This window comes from Pocillopora verrucosa, chromosome 6 (assembly GCF_036669915.1).
Source record: "Pocillopora verrucosa isolate sample1 chromosome 6, ASM3666991v2, whole genome shotgun sequence".
Lineage (NCBI taxonomy): Eukaryota > Metazoa > Cnidaria > Anthozoa > Scleractinia > Pocilloporidae > Pocillopora > Pocillopora verrucosa.
Genome location: NC_089317.1, coordinates 20,511,227 through 20,533,467, shown reverse-complemented (window position 1 = coordinate 20,533,467; position 22,241 = coordinate 20,511,227). Strand labels below are relative to the sequence as shown.

General features: G+C 39.0%; 2 protein-coding genes across 7 annotated transcripts; one reads left to right on the top strand and one right to left on the bottom strand.

Moving 5' to 3' along the window:
- Nucleotides 1–24: 24 nt before the first annotated feature.
- LOC131792675 (cyclic nucleotide-gated channel alpha-2-like) lies at nucleotides 25–13,084 on the bottom strand. Of its 4 annotated transcripts, none has more exons than XM_066168647.1 (5): nucleotides 12,958–13,084; nucleotides 6,423–6,692; nucleotides 3,919–4,599; nucleotides 2,786–3,139; nucleotides 25–2,028 (listed from the first exon to the last, which is right to left on the bottom strand). In XM_066168647.1, exons 2-5 carry the CDS (start codon nucleotides 6,661–6,663, stop codon nucleotides 1,427–1,429), a joined length of 1,878 nt encoding a protein of 625 aa, XP_066024744.1. In that variant the 5' UTR covers nucleotides 6,664–6,692; nucleotides 12,958–13,084; the 3' UTR covers nucleotides 25–1,426. The 4 variants fall into 4 exon arrangements, with proteins under 4 accessions (XP_066024744.1, XP_058966071.1, XP_058966079.1 ...); XM_059110088.2 differs by lacking the exon at nucleotides 12,958–13,084 and adding an exon at nucleotides 9,958–10,123; XM_059110096.2 differs by lacking the exon at nucleotides 12,958–13,084 and adding an exon at nucleotides 8,654–8,762.
- On the top strand, nucleotides 9,338–22,239 carry LOC131792923 (cyclic nucleotide-gated channel alpha-3). Of its 3 annotated transcripts, none has more exons than XM_066168646.1 (8): nucleotides 9,338–9,470; nucleotides 11,064–11,131; nucleotides 13,772–13,851; nucleotides 16,858–17,815; nucleotides 17,916–18,128; nucleotides 18,884–19,151; nucleotides 19,459–19,818; nucleotides 20,503–22,239. In XM_066168646.1, exons 4-8 carry the CDS (start codon nucleotides 16,880–16,882, stop codon nucleotides 21,639–21,641), a joined length of 2,916 nt encoding a protein of 971 aa, XP_066024743.1. In that variant the 5' UTR covers nucleotides 9,338–9,470; nucleotides 11,064–11,131; nucleotides 13,772–13,851; nucleotides 16,858–16,879; the 3' UTR covers nucleotides 21,642–22,239. The 3 variants fall into 3 exon arrangements, with proteins under 3 accessions (XP_066024743.1, XP_058966315.2, XP_058966322.2); XM_059110332.2 differs by lacking the exon at nucleotides 9,338–9,470 and adding an exon at nucleotides 10,421–10,639; XM_059110339.2 differs by lacking the exons at nucleotides 9,338–9,470; nucleotides 11,064–11,131 and adding an exon at nucleotides 13,325–13,392.
- The last annotated feature ends 2 nt before the right edge of the window (nucleotides 22,240–22,241 follow it).

Genomic DNA, 22,241 nt, shown 5'->3' with positions numbered 1-22,241 from the left:
TTTATCAACTTTATTAAAGCCTTTGATATATAATGGTAAACTAAGATTTTTTGGCATATCTCTGAGTGATTTAGGTCGAAACGACTGAAAATTCCCGCTTTTCAGCTGTTACAATCGGCAGCGATTGCTTTTATGAAGCAAGTTCAAAGGCAAACGTTTTCTTCAAATAGCTTCTAATGAGAGAATTTCATAATTATCCACAAATGATTTTCGTCATTTTTGTGTGTTCCACAGCGGCGCATACATATCTAGATTAGGAAATTTATCAAAGTTATAGTCAGTTAATCATAGAATTCCAGAAACGCTTCGGACAACAACGATCAAAAGGCGACAGAGTTTGAGTAAAAAGTAGACGAGCAAGAGAGAGAATAAGGGAACCTTTAAAAGCGCTTTGCGTCCTATTGTCTGGTGAACAAGAATGACAAATGCTACAAATACATACAAGGTCGGCGCGGAACGTTTTAAGCAATTATGAAATTGCTAAAATGTTCCATTAAATCTGGCTCGTTTGAAAGATTTATCATCAGGAACTGACAATATTCTTGATATAAAGATGTTCATAAAACGAATTGACACGAAATTAAGAAGAAAGGCTACTCTAGGCCAATACCTGGCGGCTATTTAAAAATGTTTTTGAAATTTCCATTCACTCCACTGGATATGAACTGTAGACGCAACAAATAAGCACACAGAGAAAAGGTAAATCGAGTCGCAGCGGCATTTAGCATCATCTCCTTCTGTGGCAGTTCTGCTGAGTTTCTTCTGGTAACCATCTTCAGAGTGCACGGTTTTCTCTCGTATTTTATGAGAGGAGAAGTTGATGCCACTAGAATATCAGAATGTGACAGGGACCTTAAGAAAACCACGACGGCGACGGCGACGAGGACGTGGCTAAACAAAAGATCAAATGAATAGAATAATAGCTAGGCTCGTCCGTTCAAATCTTTGTTCATTTCTTAGCCGTCCTCTACATGACAACAACGTGAAATAATTTTAACTTGCTCGGTCTGAGAACGGAAACCACGCCGGACGGCAAATTATCTAAGTTTCCATTTGGAGCTCATCGCTGCTCACATACGTTAAGCTGAAGTTGGAGTGCATGAGGGGCCACAAGAGACAGTTAAGACATCCAGCCTTTTGGAAAATTCTGACTTAAAGTATTCATCTATTTTTTAATCGACGCCCTCCTCGGTGTTTTTGCCCTGACTGCTTAAGGTCCCTGTGCTGTATTGTTGGTAGCATAGCACGGTAAGAATGCCTTCAAACGTTACCCTCTCTACCATACCGACGCATACCATTTATCAACCTTAACCTAATTCAGCGTCAGTTCAATATGGTGCATCTAATTAAATTCAAAGACAGTACTTGAACGCCAGCGTCAAAGTACTCCGAAGGGAAAAGAGAACAGTTCAGTAATCACATTCAGTCATCTTCTCTTCCAAACAAAATCAAACGATCTTGAAGTTGGTCTCTGTCCGTCCCCTCGACGATCTCGAGACAACTGTGCCATGGACGTCTCCAAGTCTACCAGCCTGTCGGAAAACTCTTCTCTTTGTCGTTTCATTTCTTCCATCAAGTCCACGCGTTCCCTCTCAAGAGTGGCTATCCTTTCCTCCAATTTAGCAAAAACTTTGCTCTTCACTCTTAGATCCATATCGGTTCCATTTTCATTAGCTCTGTTTTTATCATGTTTGTTAGAAAGCAATACGCTGGTCCTTCGTTTGTCATTCTCTAGACGTTGTTTAGCAATATTCTCAATTTTCGTCTTTATTTCTGAATACTCGTCAAGCACTTCCATCAGATCGTTTTTAGACAAGCAAAATAACTCCGAATAGCCAACGGAGCGTACCGAAGCCGTCCGACGATTTCCAGCAGCACTCATACACAGAACGCTAATCTCGCCGAAGTAACTCCCGGCCTCTAACACAGCGTACACTTTGGTGCCCGTCTCCGACACCACCTCCAGCTTGCCCCTATTCACGATATACATTTCTCGGCCAACCTCGCCTTTTCTGCAAACGTAGTCTCCTGCAGATAAAAGGGAAGCAATTCAGAATCCGCAATAAAGAGGGGCATGGGAACGATTTTTCAAAGTTGTGGGGGGGAGGGGGGTCATAATTACAAATGTCTGTGACTTGTAACGTTGTGCTTCCTTCTGCATCAGCCAGCTCGTATTCATGCGGCAGGAAGGTCAGGCAAATGAAGTCTATAAATATTTTATGCCATATAGAATTTTCGTCTTTGCATGTTTTTCATAACTGAAGTGTAAGATTTGTATGGTATTGCGAGGCAATTTAGTTGAGATAAGGCTGTGCTTAGAAAGAAAACCAGCCTTCCAGAGCAGAGGGGTTGTTCCAAGGGCGGGGCAGCTGGCTCTCGCTCTTTTTATGATAAATTCCACTAAGTCAACACTATTCAAATCTTATCCTTCAGATGTGCGAAAACGCGCAAATCTGAAGAATGTAACCAGTTCTCCTCTGAACTGGACAACCTTGCATGAAATATCGTGATTCGTTGGTCGTGAATTTTCAATCTATCTACCAAGCTCAATAATTGTTTTACCATTCGACAATCAAGTTTATTTTTCATGATTTTTTTTCTAAAATCACTCTCTATCAGCTTGAGAAGCGATTAGCCTGCTTTTCCATGAAAGATATTTGGTGCAACTGCGCATAAGTAGAATATTATTCGCAGCAAGACATAGTTCAAGTGTATAACGCATGGTCAGCCTATTGAGTGCAAGTCACTAAGTGGGTGCTCGGCCAATGAAAAGGAAGAATGTTACCTGGGGAGAACAACTGAGGACGGAGACGCAAGACCAGCTCGCTAAGAAATCCTGCTTCACAATCTTGAAATATTTCGACCTTTCTTAGTGAATCGAGATGTACATGGATCGCCAACTCTGCCCTCAGTTTATCAGGCAGTGACTGCAGGAGTTCCTCTTCGTCGGGATGTTTTTTGTTCATCCACAGATAGTCAAACCATTTAATTACACGTTGTTGTAGATGCTGCGGAATCTTGTGAAAGCGCATATAGGACTTAATCCCGTCCATCTTATTTTGGAAATCCACTTTAGCAGCATTCTGATTGGTAATTATGCTGCCAACGTTTCCCACAATGGTAGCGAAGAGCAAAACGCCTGTAATAGAAGACGTAAACATTAATTAGTTCGCAAGTTTTGCTGACCTTTATCTATCGCGTGTGCAGATCAATTTCGGTATCGGAGCAACTGCACTCCTACCCCTCCCCGAGTTAGGATTAAAGTTGGGTTAGGTGAGGAGTAGGTGCGCAGTTTCTCAGACATTAATCTGCGTGTACCTGTATTGCCAATTAACAAACAGATTCCATGTTTCCGCGCGTCGGCTCTGTGTTACATCACAGATGACGTCAAAATGCAGTAAGTAAAAAAAAGTGGCACACGAAGCGCAAGTGCGTCACTGATGTTCTTATCACATTGTAAAGTCTCCTGTGATCTGTGACTGAAAACACCCACGGTAACATGGGGTCTACATGTTTTAAATTCACCACTTTACAGGTCAGTTATTTGGAACTAACATAATGAACAGCTCCCAGTTGGCTTGTTAGCCCAGTTGGTAGAGCGCTGCACCAGTATGGCAGAGGTCATGGGTTCAAATCCCGTACAGGCCTGAATTTTTTTTGAGGCCTTCTTTTCACTACTACTTACGTAGTGTTCATTACTGCGAAGATCGCATCCATATTCATTTAAATTATAAAATTATTAAATATCGTTAACGTCACATCATCTATGCGTTTTACCTCCAATAGATTACACGTGATAACCAATAAAAATGCTTGTATAATCAAGCGTAAGATATAATAAGGCTTGCCTGTGCATCTCCATACTAATGAAGGTCAATAGTGCTTCAAGTTGAGTCTAACGAATGATACCAAACTTACCTATTAAATAGTCGATTATGACTATAATAAATTCCACATTAGTATGTGGCGGTGGAACCTCACCAATCGTAGTTAACGTTAAAGTCGACCAATAAAAGGAATAGATGTATTTCCTCGTGAGAGACCTGTGCATTTCAGTCATATTAGCGTTCCCTTTTATTCCGGGGTATACCCAGGGGTCCTTTCCAAATCCAATTTTACGCGACACTATAAAATATATACAGGCGTTCCAATGGATTATAACCAGAATAAATTGCATCAGGGACGCAAGTCTGAACAGGTTCGGATAACTTGTTCTGCTCTCGGTACGATCCAGAAAATGCCAGAACCGGTGATACTTGATAAGACGATTCATGCGAATAGCCGGCTCATGCGCGATGAAAATATATGCTATGTCTAATGGGATTATGGACGCGGCGTCCATATAAAACTTCGACGTTCGGAGGTAGTGACGCCGCATTTTTTTGATGTCTTTTTGCATGATACCATCTTCCATGTAGCCTGTTCTGGAGCTGACGAAAATGTCTACAATGTACACGACGTCACAGAGATAATCGATTGCTATCCAAACGTATTGATGTTTCTTATGGAGTTCGGGGAAAGACGACCTTAATATAAGAACCCATGAATTGTACACAACCGCTACAGATACTATTAAGAGCCAGTAATAGAGCCTGTCACCTACAACGGAGAGAATGAAGAGGAAACACAATCAATAATTTCATTCAATTTTTTAATTCCAGACACTGGATTCTGCTTTACCTCATTTTGATCAAAACAAATAAAAACAAAAAAAGATGCCTGTTTTTTGGAGCACTTGTGTAAAAAGAGGCAACTAAACGGAATTACTCTATTGGTTGGGAATAGTTCTTAACTAAAAATGAATGCGATAGTCATCAAGTTAAAAGTGTAAAAAAAGGACCTGAGGTAGCGAGGAGGCCCATGAGAAACCAGAGGGCTTTAACATGATGGGTTCTCTCTTAGTCTTGTACCCAGACTATCCACGGCTAAGCGGTTGTTAGGTCCCTACATCTTAATTACACTGCTGGTTTTGGGCACAAGATTAGCTCCCTCTAGTAAATATCATCATCACAGTTTAAAGGTTGAATAGTGACGAATTAATGGTAGAGTAGAAATTGAGTAGAGTTAAAAAGTTATTTCAATTCACTTCGATAGTCTTCAAAAGTCTTCATTGAAGTTTTTGCGGAGTACCCTTAGAAAAAAAGTTGGTGAATGCCCCCCCCCCTCTTCCCTCAATAACCCCCCCCCCCGGGGCATTTTATTTTCCGGCCCACTCAGCATGGAGCAGATGGTTGATTAATTATCCAAAAATACTTTTATTTCACAATAATGGTGTAAAGCAAAAGTTTTGGACCATCTGTCCGAGATTACTCAAATAAAGGTAGGCAGCAAATAATCCTACGATCAGAATATGATTTTACAACACATTTAAAGAAAAGAGCAAACGAGATGTTATTTCAAAATATATTGAATATATTTAGTTTGTGTCGGGGATAAATACTCCTTCCACATAACTTAAAGACCATAAGGCGATCAACCATTATTTTAAACCTCTGCATTGAAGGGACGTTCGAAAGAAGAAATTCACCGTTTACGCTCGAAAGCAAACTTAAAATGTAAGTTATTCTTTTTTCCGAAAATGAAATTGCAACCAAAATGCCATTATAAAACTGTTTTGCGATTGATAAACCATACTATTTTGGAATTATCTAACGCGTGATTAAAATTCAATTTAAAAGAAGGTAACCACGGCTATATTATGTCTGGCGAAACAGAAATTTGCAAAGCAAATTCGAAAAATCCCTCTAGTTCTTTTGGACAGATCCTCCGTTTGATATACCAGCCGTTTAGCCATCATACCGCACGTCGCTCTGACTCGATTTAACTAACAGTTGATCAATGATATTAAAGAAAACATATCTCTCATCGGTTCGATTGTTAGTTTTATATAAATTTTATCGACATAAGGTGATACTTTTAGTGTTGGCGAGGAATTAAAAGATGATTTATCATTATAATTTTCCGTTATTTATTCAGCACATTTAACATAGAAAATTATCATTGAGAATTCCAGAAAAATGTACGAAAAGAGATAGCGCAATAGGCACGAAAGGTGATCTGAACTAGTGCCAAAGACCACATTGAGATAATCTTGAAATGAGCTGACCATATGATGTACTGAGGTGATATTTTACATTTAATTTACTTGCTAAGGAACAATTTTTCAATATGATCTTGACTATATAGATTACTAGATATCATCTCATGAGCTAAGTCAGTTAGCAACGTTCCGAGATTTTGACGCGACGAGAACTATTTATTTATTTTTACACTGTAAAAAGAATTTACCCACCGGTAAATGAATTAGATTTTTTTCCGTACCTAAAAAATTAGGTTTTTTTCTTTGAAAGAAAAATTCAAGAAAATAATTGAAGTCGACATAATAGATTTACGAGGTAACTATCATAACTCTGTATTTTTACCTCCAGGGTCGAAGAATCTCAACCATCCGACTTTTGTCTCTCCATCGCCGAGTAATCCAACGGAAGGGATCCTTACTCGGTTCAGGAAGGCTTTCTCGGCCTCACTATACCTTCGACCTCCTTTATACCAGTACCGAAGTAGTCGCTTGTGGCGAATGTCTGCTTCTTCCTCCTCGCTGAACGTGTCCGTGTTTGCCGAAAAGCGAACTTTCGATGTCCTATTTGCCGTTCCTTCGTTCATTTTTCTTTCGTTCTGAGTGTCGTGTGGATCTGAAAAAGGAGGAAAAGTACGCGGTTGTTTACGAGTACGCATCTGAGATAGACTTCAATAAAGCTGCGCTCATTTGCATCCTGTAGATGTCTGCTATTTAAACATCATTTACTTGAAGAGGTAGGTTTCTTCTGCAATGATTTCGACGCGAATTTGCCCCTAGTGGGTTCGGTTACCGCCGGTCAGTTTCACGAATATTATTGAAAATGGTTGTCAAATGACACTTAAAAACCTATGCTCTGAGAGCATGAACGGAAAACCCTCTGGCCCTCAGACCTGTTATACAACTGACAGCAAGAAGGCCAAAAAAAGACTGACGAATTAAGGAGCGGAACTTACACACAGTGAATACTTAACATTGATCTACCATCCATTCAGGCCAAATTTCTTTTTGTTTAAGTGTGACAATGATGAAAAAGGAACTTGGCATTTTTTCTTGAGTCTTAAACAAAGGTGCACTTAAGCGAGGATAATTACGCATGAGTATAAGAAGCTGATTTCAATAGACCTCCTGTCAAAAGCGAAAAATTCTCCTACCACGAAACACTTTTCTGTTCAATTCCAAACAAAATGAACTGAGTTTTAAAGAAGACAAACCAAAGGTTAGTAAAGACACTGGTGAGCGAGTAAGGTTTTTTTTATTCACCTCTACGGTTTGTCATAATTTTTTATATACAGTACTCATCTAAGCGGAAAAAATTCTGTATCGTGAAATTAATATACTTTCTGGCGATAATCAACCTAGAGTAAGGGGTAATGACAGGAAAGATAAATCAACTTTTAGTATATTGGTATTTACAACAAATTTATATAGCTGAAAAAAAAGGAATTTGTCTCTGCTACAAAAAAAAAAGACACAGCCTGTACTAAACATTGTTCATGTCCGAGCACAGTAAGCTGTCATTGTAAAACATAACTCGCTTATCTTAAGCATAATAGTTTAGTACCGTCGGGAGACCGATCGTTTTCTGAATATTTCTTAAAATACGTATACTCCAATTTTCCCTTGACCTCATTGGTCTATTTCTATGCGTGCTTTTAGCGTCGCCGATCTCATCCGTTCACAGCTTGTGTTACCTTATCACAGACTTGATATTGAGAGAAAAGTAAATAATCGGCTTAGCTAACGAACTGAGTGAAGGCATCGAACTTAATCTGCGCATGCTCATGTGTCCTGCAGCTGTTATCGCAGCCGATAGCGTCAAACTGCGCATGTCTGGCTATAGCGGCTAAAATGTGATTGTCATTGTGAGTCATCACAAAATATATGGTTTTAACTTTTGTAATACCCGTTTTAAGTTGGTGCATAGGCAATCTCGCTTGATATGACAGTCAAGACCAAGGTTAATCCTGTTTACCACATTTAAAATTATTATTCGCTAAATGTGAGAGAAAAGTAGATTATGTATTTTCGTTTTGTTATCAGAAGACATCTTTTGTCTCCATATCGAGGTCAGGTTGAGAAGTCTTCGACCGAATGGTTTTTTTTTTAGCGAGGATTTTTTTTTCGAATATTTACAAGAGCACTCGTCGTTCCTTCAAGGTTTGAGCTCTGAGATCTTTATATCGTTGAATTCTCTACCAATTACGGCTGCCTCTTTTTCTCGAAAATGCCTGTCAGTGGTTATGAACGAAGGCAATAATAATAAAATGTGAAATAATTGAGTGAATTATTCATACATCTGATATATTTTCCATACCACGAAAAAATCGAATAATCAGTAAAGAACTGCCAGTGCAGTTCATAAATTACTCTTAGATTGCAATCAAATATCTCAACCTGGTGAGAAATTTTAAGTAGATTTTCGAAAAGAAGGGGGGTGATCTAAAATTGACTATTTACAGTAAGGTTGAGTTATTTTCCTGTAGAAAAAAATATGACCTCACGTAATCTTTATAGAATTTTGACGCTAATATGGCATTCTGACTTTTATCGTGTACACTATGAGGAACAACATACCAAAGTAGAGCCCAATGTTTCATTTGCATTTTCGTCGCGGTTTAGCTAGCCACGTCGTGGAGTTCGTCAGTCAAAAAAGTTTTCAGCATATACATTCCTTTTGTTTTTGCCTTTTCTTTTCCAACAAGAAAATTTACCCACTCAATTTGGAGGAAAGCAATGCCAATGTTCTTGCGACCATGACGACAAACTGGGAAGAAGTGTCTCTAGCTTTTTCATTAAAGGGGGAACGTCGATCGTACGATTGGGTTGCAGCGCACGCAGCTGCCGGCAGGCATTGCCGGCGTTTGCTCATTCTATTAAAGTTTACTTATTCTGCCTCTGTATGAAAAATTCATAAGTTTGAGAGATTGTTGTGATAAAAAGATCTATCATTTAACTATGGAAAATAGAAAGAGTAGTTTGGCCCTAACCAAATTGAATAGCCATAAATCACAATCCTCAAGGGAAGAGGGAAAAGAGTGGAATTTTTTTAACGTTAGCATAAATGACTGGTCTTATGCGTTATCGTGAAATATACGAATTTTTCTTTGACGGAGAATTTCGCTCTGATTTTAATCGATTTCTCGCAAGAGGTAGAAATTAACATATTCAAACACACACGCTAAGCAGAGGAGGTTCGGCTAATAACAGAAATAAATTTCCTCTATAGCAAACTGAATTAAATATCACCAAGTCTATATTGAGCAGTTTTGGCCTCAATCTGATGAGGAATGCTTTCGACGCGGGGAAACAAATTGTCACCCGAAAAAAAAAAAAATTTTAGAATCAAGGAAAACTGATTTGCCATAGATGACAAAAAAGGCCTTAAATTGAGGTGAGAAAAGTACTTAATGGCTTCCAAATTTCATTGTTTTCTCTTTATAGCAGGATAAGAGGCTGATGTCAGAAACGCATAGGAAACTTGTAATATGGCAGGAAAACCAATTAGTAGCTCACCCTTACGATGTAGATTGCTTTTTGCAGATTTTAATCCCACACATTATGAATTTTTTGAATTAGCTATAGTTGAAAAAGAGAGAGCAATTTTCAAGATTGGACTCGATCGAGTGAACCACCGAGAAAGCGCCCCAGGCAACAGTCAATACAAAAGTTATTTCTTCAGGTGTTTCAAAATTGAGCATAAAATAAAACTGATACAAAACGCTTTCTGTCTTGGACAATGAAGTGATACAAAAAAAAACTCCCTACCCAAGAACAGCGGAAATTAAAATTTTATCAGATTCAATTTCGACCTCAGAGGGGGTTTTGTAGAAAACGCTGCTTTTAGCGAAGATAAGATGCGATAAAAACCATCGGCGTACCTTTTGCTTCCATGACCCGGAGCGGTATTTGATGTCAAAACTTTGCGAGAGGAAGTTTCCACTGTCTTCAGTCAGAGTATAATTTTGTCAACATAAACTAGTGAAACACTCTCCAGGGCTAATCCGTGTAAATATTCGGAACCTTCTGCTTAGCAGCCGCATCTAATTTGCTTGATGAGCTGCGGCTTTAGTTTACATTCAGCAAGTGGTGATTCTTCTCGTGTTTGACACCCAAGCGCCAAGTTTTACCGCGTGCCCTTATTTCACATTCCGGAGAAATGACAACTTTTCTTGAGTAATAGGTCGAGGCGAGCGTTTGTATTTGTCCTAAAGCCAAAACAAATTCATATTACAAAACAATATCCGGTAGATAGAAGAATTTACTTGCTCTAAAACCTTTTATTTGCATTGTGGAATAGAAACATTTGTCTTTAATTGGGATTCATCACTCGAGAGAGCGCTTTTAATAAGGCAAGAGTTACGAACTTGTCAGGTGAGATCAGAGACAAAAAGATACGACACCTTGAGGGTAACTTGACACGAGAAAAACCTATGAAATGAAGCTACACAATAGGTGTCTGCCGCGAAACCTTTCAAATGTCTCAATAGGTTAAAAGCTTTTGAATATCGTTGTAATTTCTCAAAGAGGATTTTTACCGATAAAGCTTTTGGCTCAGACGAGGTGAGTTTTTTTCTTCTAGATTGCTACATGAAAGACTGCCACAAATCTCGGTAAAGAATGCTTTAAAAAATATTTCGTACTTTAAAGAAAAAGGAAAATAATGTTATAAACATGTTTTACTTTAGAAGAGCTCGTATTGTGAAACCTTAATCAGATTGCCCAAACACTGTACACGATCAATATTGTTTGAAATGTCGTTTGTGTCACATGAAAATTTTATTTCATATAACATTACATGTTGGATATGAACAATCATTAAAGTATTCGTCTTAACATGATCCAATACCGTGGATTATCAGTGTTACATTGAATTCGTAACGGAGTCAGTCGCCGGGAAAAAAAATGCGCTTTTAAAAAACCATAGATTACATTTAAAAAAATGTATCAAACTGATTTTTTTTCTTAATATATTTCTTTCGGCAAGACCAATATTACCTTCCTCGTCAAATAGACCACCCCGGGCACAGTTTGTGAAAGATTTATTTACGTCAGGTAAGTTTTTTTTTAAATTTTGGTATGTAAATAACATCAGCTGAGCATAAGTCTTCATAACGATATAAAAATCAGATAGGGCTGAAGTTTTCTTAAACATCCAAGAGGATAATAGTTATGCTTTAAAAAATTCAGAATTGTATTCTATCGTATAATTCACCTTTTGTCTATTTTTAGTTAATAGCCCCGCGGCGTAAAATCTTGTCGTAAACATCTGTTTTATGATGCATTTTGATCATTTCATAAATTATGTAAAATTCTCTCCGTATAAATTAGTGCAGATTTTCCCTTCATCTCAAACATTAATCACACCAGCGCCTTACCCTCGCATACATTTATTAGCAAAAACGTCCAAGTTTGGATTCACCAAACTCCACGACACATGTTCCAAATTTCACGATCTCAGTATCGCAAGGTGATGCTATTTGCTTGTTGCTGTTTGAGAGTAAAATTAGAAAAGTGTTCCATCGTATAAGTGACTGATTAAGGTGTAATGCAGAATATAAAAGCATCCTCTTCTGGTTAAAGGTAATGCAAAATAATGTTGAGATAACCATGTGTATTTCTGCATAAACGTTCGAGTAATAAAAAAAAGTTACTAATATGCAAATTTGCGACTCAAGCCATGTTTAACAGCGGTAGACACAAACGCCCATTATGTACCTATTTAGTATTGTTTCAACTGAGTTGATTAAAGTATTTTGCTGTAAATTCAAGTCACCATGTCACAGTTGTGCTCCTTAAAAATTTCCGAACTAAGCAATGTAGGAAATATTATCTGCAGTAGTTCTCCCTGCATTAATTACAGAAAAAAAAGGAAAAGCCATTTCAAATTTCCGCATCTCCGTAAATTGTTACGCATTATGTAGTGCCTGGAGGAGCCATGAAAATTGCTCATGCTTCGATTAGCAGCGCAAAACTGGGCTAAAACTCGAAACGTCATCTTCGGAACAAAAAACTTTTTACGATGGCCAATTTACATCATCAACTCGATTGATCAAACCAAATCATCCTGTCAGGGGATCGGTGTGGAATTTCTCCTTACCGCGTTCCGCCTTTTAGAGATGTCTACAGCCTGAGATGCACTTTGTAATCATAAATAAATTTTCAAAACGAATTTTAAAAAAAATGACAGTCTATAAATAACAAGATTAAAAAGCTGAATTTATAACTGATTCCTTTAAATGGTCCATGCAGCGAGAGTTTTGCCTAATTTAATTTAAGTAATCTTGTCGGTTGTATCATTATCATTATTGATATCATCATCATTATCATCATTTTATTCGATCTTGCAAAGAAAAAAGATCAAAATGGTGAACCTCTATTGTCAAATGCGAACTCCGACTCATACATATTTACGAGAAGACATGAAAATTGAAAAAGATTATCACCCTTGTGTGGCAGTTGGTACAAAAAGCTGGAAATTTGATCCAAAACAAGTTCCAGAAAAGTTATTTTGTTTTTATATCGATATGATTTGATATTAAAGATGAAAACTACAAACAGCAATTTACATGTTTATTTCTCCGACCAAAAGTATCTCTGCTGTGATACAAAGATAATGAATACACTAACTCTACTTTGCAACAATCATAGCGTTTGATGGGGTGAAGCTATGCACTATAACTTCTGTTTTCAGAACCACTTTTCCTGAAACAGAGCCTTTTTTGAAGACAGTTTACAAAGAAAGACAGCAAATCAAAAACTATGCACACGTATTGTGTCTGCGCGGTGCAGCTGCAGGGTTACTTAGTAAAATATGCTCTAATAGTGAGCTAAACAAAAACATCAACGTTATCAGCAACGTTTGCTTTCTGAATACTCACATCAGGATATTGCACCAACGGGGAGCCCACTCAGGGAAGGAAGTTGGTATTCCGTTTTGGAGTGTATTCTGCGTATCGCCAAAGTAATTGTTTGAATACCGAGAAAATTTTCAGCATCAAAGTTCTCGCGGATGCAGTTTACGCTCGCCAAGGTCTCTGTTGAAACAGATTGCTAAGTTACCGAAGAACGAGTGGAAACACGTAAACGAAACAATATTTGCTGAGTAAACCTCAACATCTTTTCGATTAACTACAGCGTAAAAAAAATCGCTCAAATTTAGAAGAATGTTGTATATTAAGACGGTAGCAAGACGATAATAATGAATCAGTACCATTCTGAAAGCCGGTTCAGAGAACTGAAAATTTGGTGCAGTTTTTCAACAAGAGCTAAAGACGAAAGCAAATGAGGTTACAGCTCATTTTCTGCGATTGAAGGTAGATCAGATTTAATAAACATAGGTACGTGTATTGGTGTATGCATTTAAAGACATGATACGCTTTCATGTAACATTCGAGTACTTCTTAAAACGACATCCTCTGATATGACGATCACGGAATGGCTAGGGCTAACAAATCTCATAAATGTGCTTTAAAATGGAAAAAAAATTGTGTATAGGACTCCTCACTTAAAAAAATACAATAAAAATTTCTCAACGTTCCTTAATTTATTTATTCTTGAAAATCCTATTCAATATCCCTTGAATGACAAGTCTTACACACTTTTGAATCCGCATAATGCATAGTTTAAAATTGAAACAACAGTATGAGCAAAAACTCGTGTCATTGCTGTATTCTTTTTCTTTTCTTTCCGCAGGATAAAAAAATCGGAACATGTTTTTTAACCCTAACTTTCAGCTTCAAAGGAACCCCCGTTGAAAAAAAAAATTTGAAAAGGTAAGTCAGAGAGAAACTACAAATGTTTAATTAAATATGCAAAGATAAAAAAAAAGCATAACAAGTGTTTTTACCGTCAAGATAATTCCTTGTCATGAATAATGTGCTTTAAAGTCGACCTGCTTGCTGGGAACGGAGCCGCCAATTTAGTTATTTTGTGGACAGTCTGATCACTCAGTCACAGAATTGTTAATGTACATAAAAATTACCTACTGACAGAAAAAGTAAATCGGAAGATTGCTCACCTGACTGGGTCCAAACAAAAACCACGGGAGACTAGATCTGTAATTTCTGTATGTCGATCTGTTTTTTGTTTGTGATGTTGGGGGTGGTTTGTTGAATTTTGAGGTAAGGTGTTAGATTTGATATTTGGCAAACAAAGTAGGAAGCCGCAGGGTATTAACGAAAATACATAATCACACTTTTACCGGGAACTCCCGCAAATATGCACGTTTTGGATTAAGATTCAGCTCGTAAAAAAATGTTATAATTTGACTGTAATCTTCATTGGATCCTCAAAGCTCTATGACGGATCAGTCCAACCTTTTACCGGCCTCCATCACTCCTATTATTCAAAACTGCAATTACATTTTTGGAATTACAGGAACAGTTGGTGCAAATATGACCACTGCTTAAAAAACATGTCAATATTACGCGCATGACTTGAGCGTGTTCTAAGTCCAGCGAGGTGCTTTACTTAATCTCGTCTTTATGCATGCTTGGTTCCAGCATAAAACACGATCTTTTTCTTGATGTGCATTTTCGCAGCCAAACGATTTTAATCTTTGTTTGAAATTATTTCACGCGCAACTCGAAGCAAGGGAACTGACACGAACCTCGCGCTCGAGGGACTCAGCACGGTTCGCGCCTAGTCCCTTTTCGAGACACTCGCTCGTTCTCAGTCTCTATTAGACTCCTTTTGGTTGCCCGCGGAGAACACATAGATGGTTCATCTATGGTATATCACAATCAGGTTACTCAGAAGGAATAACTGGAGTCAATGATGCAGATATGAGAAGCTTTTTCCGTTTTTTTCTTTGGCTTCGAGAGTCAATCAATTTTCAGGATATAATTAAAAAGAAGGTGTCTGAGTTTCTCATTGATTCTCATTGACGGCTTGTGCTAAAAATGTTAAAACTTTTATAAGCCGCATTTTTTTTTTAATTTAGTTGTTAAAAGCAAATGAAGAAAAAATCACCGTGGGGCATTCATGTCACTTTGCCCCTAAGGCCGTAAATCATCATTTTTTATTGTCTTAAATTTCAAAGCAAAAGTTACCCCGGGCAGTAGTTGAAAACCTATTTTCGGACTGAAAAAGTGACCTTGAACGGTCGATGGTACCATTTATAGTAATGCACCTTGATGTGGGTCGATAATTTTTATATTCGCTGAAATCTTTGCGAGCTATGACGATATACAAAGGTAGCTTTATTCCTACCATTTTCTCTTTTTATCGCGCACTTTGTGTTCGAGTTCACCTCACCTTAAAATTTATCAGGAAACACTTTTCCTCGCCGAAAAACGAAAAAAAAGGGAAGTTTATACACAAGTGGCATCGTTGGAAAAACTCTAGTTGGATACCAACTGACAATCCGTAACTCGCAACTCACTACCGAGGAAAAAACACAACTTAAAATCTGAATCATTTTCTCCTGAAGTTCTTTAAGGTAAAATAAACGATTACCTCGATGTGCCTAAAAAATTTTATCTTAAAAGCAACGCTTACATGTACCTACGGTGTTATCCAGTATTGGAGGAAATTTTTCGCTGCTTCCTTACTCGTCAAAGGTGTAACTCGATTTGATATCAGTGTTTTGTCTTTGGCAGGTAGAATCATACACAAGTCGTTCGTCATGTTTAAACTAATTGAGCCAAATGAAAGTCACTTGACATCTTCATCACGCGTTTGTAAGGTCGTACTTGGTTATGATTTGGTGGTTTCAACCATGACTCTCTGAATGTTACCTTGGTTCCGCTTTTTCCTTTACGTCATAGGTTCTTTAATAGGATGAAATTGCAATTGTGCACGGTAATTATCGCCAAAAACTTGTTCCATGGTAGTTCTGCGGTCGTTTGCAACCAAGTAACACCACTCTTTATCGCCAAATTTACAAATTGCATTCGCAGAGTTGTCTTAGAAAGCCTTAAAATACCTTCAAATTACATTAGGAAATTATTTGGCATTCAATTTGATGTCAAAACATATTTTACACGCTAAGTTTTGCCAAGCACTGAGGTCATTTAACGAAACAAGCGATCATGCAGATTAGCGGATGTCTAATCCTCTTGTTGCCACGAAACCAAAGGATAAAGTTTGCGAGAGAGGTTTGTTTATAGATGAAAAGTAACCGTCCGGAGTTGAAATTAAATCTCCTTGGCCGAGCTATGGTGCCCAAAACGACTCGAATCAGGATTGCTTTTATGGGCTTGTACAAGCGCACTTTTTCTATTGATGCGAGTGTCGGCGAATTTGATTAGAGGAAAATGTTGAGCTAGTTCAGCGACGTCGAAGCGAACCTTTAACAAGAATATGAACCAAAATTGGTTTATGCCAAAAAAAAAAGAGCAACTATTTGATTATTCTTAGTTACAAGACTCTGAAATGGAGCGCCCATGGAATTTTGGATGAAACTTGGCTTTTCGATTGGGGTTCCTTTTAGTGTATAGTTTACTACCAAAGATCTTTGTTACGTGGGGTTCGTTGATTTGGCATTCGATTCCTTTTTAACTCAAGGCCTGATCTTCATAACAAGGGGTTCTACTTCCATTGCATAATTCGGTTAAGATTTAGTGCAAGAATATTGTTAAAAGTTACGTCATTTGTGAATGAGTAAGAACTGGCTAAGAGCGAAAAAACCAGCCGTGGAGCGTTCGCAAAATTCCCCGCTGCTTTTGTTTTGCTCACACGCTAAAGGATTATTTGAGAAACTAAAGAATCTTTGTAGATAAACTTGAAGTTACACATTATTCCTCGAAGATTTAAAAATGATATTTTTACCGATACAGGTGTTTAGTTTGAACACAAAAGATGCAACGGCCGACGAATCTAACTCCAGACGATAGTTCCCAGACCGAGGTGAATCATGGATCTGGTCAAGGAGAGGCCGCCGGCCAACAAATCCCCAGGGTGGTCATTGAATCCACAGGACAGACGCGATTTGCGAGCTCCGTGCTTAGGGTTTTATCAATGCAACGTTTCTACAAGAAAACTGGCAGAAGATCACGTGATTCTTGGCTCGAGCGCTACACCGGCACATATCAAGAAGACAGGGACTGGCGCCGACCACTCATGCGCAGATCAGCCTCAAATTCACCCCAAGTTCAGAGCCCCACTTCGGAAGGGACGGGGAGTTCTCGCGACGCATCAGATGCCCGGCTTGACAAGGCAAGCTGCAATTGTACGCTGGTGTTTGACCCTTCAGGGGACTTGTACTTCTTCTGGCTGATCGTGGTCGTTCTCGGAATCTTGTACAACTACTGGATGATTATTTTCCGCGTGGCTTTTTTCGTACGAGAGCAGAAGTTTGTAATACCATTCATGGCGATCGATTATAGCTGTGACTTCGTATTTCTCCTAGACATCATAGTGCAATTTCGCACAGGGTACTTTCTCGACGGCAAGATAGTCACAGATACCAAACAACTGGCCAAACGTTACATGAAATCTCGGGGTTTTTTTCTGGATTGCGTTTCCATCCTACCAGTCGACCTCCTCTTTCTGGTGTTAGGTCCCAGGCCTGCTCTGCGATTTGGTCGGCTACTTAAGGCGCACAGACTTTTTCTCTTTTGCGATCGCGTTGAGATCTACAGCGGTCGCCCCAAGCTGTTTAACCTGCTGAAGCAGATTCATTATCTGTTTCTGATTATTCATTGGGTGGCTTGTTTCTACTTTCTTCTTTCATATATGGAGGGATTTGGAGCTGACAAATGGCTTCATCCCAAGCTTGAGGGTCAGTGGGAAGAGGTGAGTAAAGACATGCGCTTAATTCATATGCTCAATCCATCATGGCGACTTTTAAATTTGTCACAAGACGAGACTGAGTGTTCTCTATTCCCATTTTCAGGTCGGTCCCCAATATCTCTACAGCCTGTTTCGTTCACTGGTATCCATGACAACAGTGGGCACAGGTAAACAGGTCTCGCCCCAGACCACCATGAGTCTAATGTTCTGTATCTTCACGTACCTATGTGGAGTTCTGATATTTGCTACCATTGTAGGCAACGCGGCAGATATGATTGTTGATCTCAGGAGACATCGAGAGAAATACCACAGGAAGGTCTGTTGTTGTTTATGGTTCTATTGTCTCTTAGTCTGTCTGTCTGTCTGTCTCCGACTGTCCATCTGGTAATTTAGTGTTAACAACTGAATTGAAAACGTAAATTGGCCACCGTAAAGGGTAAAAACCTTTACCCTTTATCTATCTGTCTGTCGCTGTCTATCTGTTTCCTTGACTGTGTCCATGTATGTCTTACTGTCTGTTTCTCTGTCTTTCGTTTTTTCATATGTTTCAAACATGTATCCCGTTTTTTAATCTGTCAGTCAGTGCATCCATTTGATCTCTGACTGTCCTATTTCTACGCGTGTCCTTTCTACGAGCGGCTAGCCTGCCTTCCTTATTGTCTGTTATTGTTTTTCTCTCGTTCTCTCTTAGACTGTGTTCTTTGTGAGTGCCTAACTTCTCTATCTCTCTGTCTTTTATGATCTGTTTATTTTTCTTTCTTTCTCCGCCTTTTTGTCCGTTTCCCCCAGTTTGATTGTCCGTTTTTTTATGTCATTTCGTGTGTTACTCTTGTGGATTTCCTTAATTAATCTAGAGATATAACTAAAGATGACATCCCTGTCTATTCCTCAACCTAGATTTAATGACCAACAAAAGCAGGCGTCTCACTGAGTCTTGACCCTCATTACTAAAATACAAAGTTAGCATTTCATCTCTCTGGTACATACTGAGAGTAATTTAGCAGACCTTTTATCCCTTTATTCACTGCAAATTATTTCTTATTAAATGCGATTATACCTTTTTATCTTAAGTTGGATGGAATGAAGGAGTATATCGCGGCCAATCAACTACCGATGGATCTTCAGCGGCGAGTCATTCAGTGGTTTGATTTTGCGTGGAGAAACAAGAAAGATATGAGTGAGGAGGAGCTCTTTCAACAACTAAACGACAATATTCGCGCAGAAATTGCCATTCACGTCAACTTGGATACACTGAAGAAAGTGAAGATGTTTGAACACTGCGATCCAGGCTTTTTGCGCGAGCTCGTTTTAAAGTTGAAGCCCATGTTATGTTCCCCAGGTAACGCTCCCCCGTATCATGCAAAGCAGAAATAAGACATTTTTAACTAATAGGAATTCAGGTTATGGATATGTGATTGGGTTCAAGGGCGGGAAAATTTCGCGCGCACGCGAAAAAGAATCACGATTAGATTAAGTCTGCTCTATGATTGGTTTAAAAAGTGAAAGGTGTTCTGCGCAAAATTGAAGACCGTGCATTTCACATTTAAACCAAAAAGATGCGTTTTTTTAATTTGGATTCTAGCCTTCGGTTGATATGTGTTGTCTTTCGTTTCTGTTTATGATTTTGTTTTTTTAATCAATTCTAGGAGATTATGTTTGTCGTCAAGATGAAATAGGGCGTGAAATGTACATTGTCAATCAAGGCGAGTTAGCAGTTGTTGACAAGAGGGGAGCACCACTAGCGAAACTTTCCGCCGGTCGACATTTTGGAGAAATAAGTATTCTTGACATAAAAGGGATTGGAAATCGTCGGACTGCTTCCGTTCGTTCGGTAGGATTCTCCGATCTTTTCCGACTATCGAAGGCTGATCTAGAGGAGGTCCTCGCGTTCTACCCAGAGGAGAAAGAACAACTGGCGAAAATCGCTCGGCAGACGTACGAGAAACAGCGGAGAGAGAGAATGAATCAAAAAGTAGAAAATGACGACTTGGACAAGGATCAGTCAAGTAAGTTGAGAGAAAAATCTCTAGAGCCTCTAGGCATTGTTTCAAACCAACCTCATTTTGCCTTTTTGTTGAAGGAAAACTGATTCTCTTATGACCGTGTCAAACGTTTAAATACACAACATCCTCGCCATGTTTGAGCGCTCTGCAACCTGTGGCCAAGTAATTGACGTAAATCTGATATTTTTACGCAAAGTTTCGGAGTTATATAATCATTTGATATGATCAAAACGAGGAATGTAAACCGATGCTTGCAGGTTCATCCAGCATTTACTCGTTTCCAGAGCTACGTCGTCATGATTTGGCTTTGAAAAAAATGAAGTTAAATGTCTTACTAAGCAGGCTGACTACACAAATGTAACTGAAATACATGTTTTTTGCTGATTTGACTTTCTGAAAGATGTTGAGCGCATCGAATGTTTTCTGTGTTAAGGTTTTCCTGGTTTGCCTTAGCTTGTAGTAAGCTTTCCAGTTGGTGACTAGTCAGATCATATGATGAGAAATTCCGGACTGTTGAACATGAAAGCTGTAGTCCACGATTTTCTGGCGCGGAAATAAGTTCAATCACCGGAAAAGACTGGAAAGCGAATGACGCCTGCAGTGTGTTGCAGCCGAGCGTTTCATTACTTTCTAGATTCCGATTCAGATAACAAAATTGCCTTTGTCTTTCTTTTTATTTCCCTGCAGCTAAAGACTCCCGCCTTCAGGGGCATGACCCTCGTAAATGGCTTGTGGCCGACAAGGAAACTCTTAAGCGTCGCCTGTCACTCATTGAGGCCAAAAACGAAGTTAAAGCTCTAGCCAGCAGATTCCGAAGAGAAAATGGTAACTCTACGAATCCTCGAGAGATTGTGGCTGCCATCGCAGAACGAGGGAGACAAGAAAGACCAGATGAAGATGCGAGAAAAATAATCAAGGAATTTTTGGCAAAGGACAGAGGAAGCAAAATCCACAAGCGAAGCACTATGTCGCACGAAAGTCTCTTGGCACATAGAAGCAACTATGTCGACAATGCGCGTGAAAATTGCATCAAGGACGCCTCATATGGAGAAAATTGTGCAAACGATCAAACGAGAAAAAGTCAAAGAAGGTTTTTTAGCCGACCCCATTCCCGCACAATGGAATCGAAACCCTCCTCCCCAACAGGTAAAGACATTCCATTGCTAGCGTTCAAAGAGAACGATAACGTCTCGGATCAAAAGAGAGGATCGCAAAGTAAAGATATATCACCAAATCCTGTTGCATTCACACTTAACAGCACTAAAGAAAAAGGTATCAGGCCTCCTTTTCCTAAAAAAGGAATATTAAAGAGGACCAGCGGGGATTCATCAAGCTGGCAAGGCAGCGACTCAATGGAAACCTCGTTCTCTGCGCTCGAGAACGCTAAGAACGATGAGGACAATCCAACCTGTTCCGAGCAAAGTAAAGAAGAATCTGCTAAGAATCCGAAACAAAAGAGCAAATTCAAAGTGCCATTCCTGAAGGAACAAAAAAAAGATGACGTAAAAATACTCTTGGCCACTCCAGAGAATAGCGAAATAGTGGAGGACTCGCCCAAGTTGGAACGTGCTGCCAACCGAATGAACTCTACGGGAAAGAACCCATTCACAGAAATAAAAGTGAACAGTGAGTTAGATTTCATCGCTCCGGACAAACGTTGTGCATGTCAGCAAGAGGCAGGACACAAAAATGAACGACTACATGCTAATTGTCTGGATTCGGAGTGTCAATCTGTTACCCAAAAAACTGACTCGAGCGCGGGTTGTTTTCCTTCGATGCCGGCGATCTTGGAGCCCGGCAAGGGAGAGTCAATGGTAACAGAATGATTCCAATTTTTTGTATACATATCATCATCGTGGTTGATTAGGGACCAGTCAATTTTTACGTATCATCTATTGCGGGGAAGGGTCAGAGGAATTTTGGGGAATTACATGGATTCCAAGTGGAACGAAGCGGGGAATCAGTCTCGCTAACAATGTATAAACAGGGAACGATAGAACATTGACTGCCAATTAATTAACTGCCAGTGAGGGGAGAATCATTGGAATATTACAAAGCCTTATGGGAGGACCAGCTTAATTTTTCCATGACACAACTAAAATCTCCCGACCCTCTACCCCTCAGGGAATAAGTAATAACAAGAGCTAGTAATGGGCTTCTAGTAATAATCTGTGCTTTGCTAATTAAACATTGGTACGTAAATTAAAAAAAAAAAAACTTAATGTTGTTCGGATCGTTTGAAATTTTGACGTGACTCTAAAATTAAATTATAACTCGTGATTAAGACTGTCTCGTGTGTGTCATTTCATTACAAGAATTGAGGAAGATGATTCACCGCCATTATTTTTTATTTTCAGTGTCGACACAGGTTCCTGTAGATTTTGACCGTAATGTTATGGTTTTATGACAACATTTTGTCAATATAA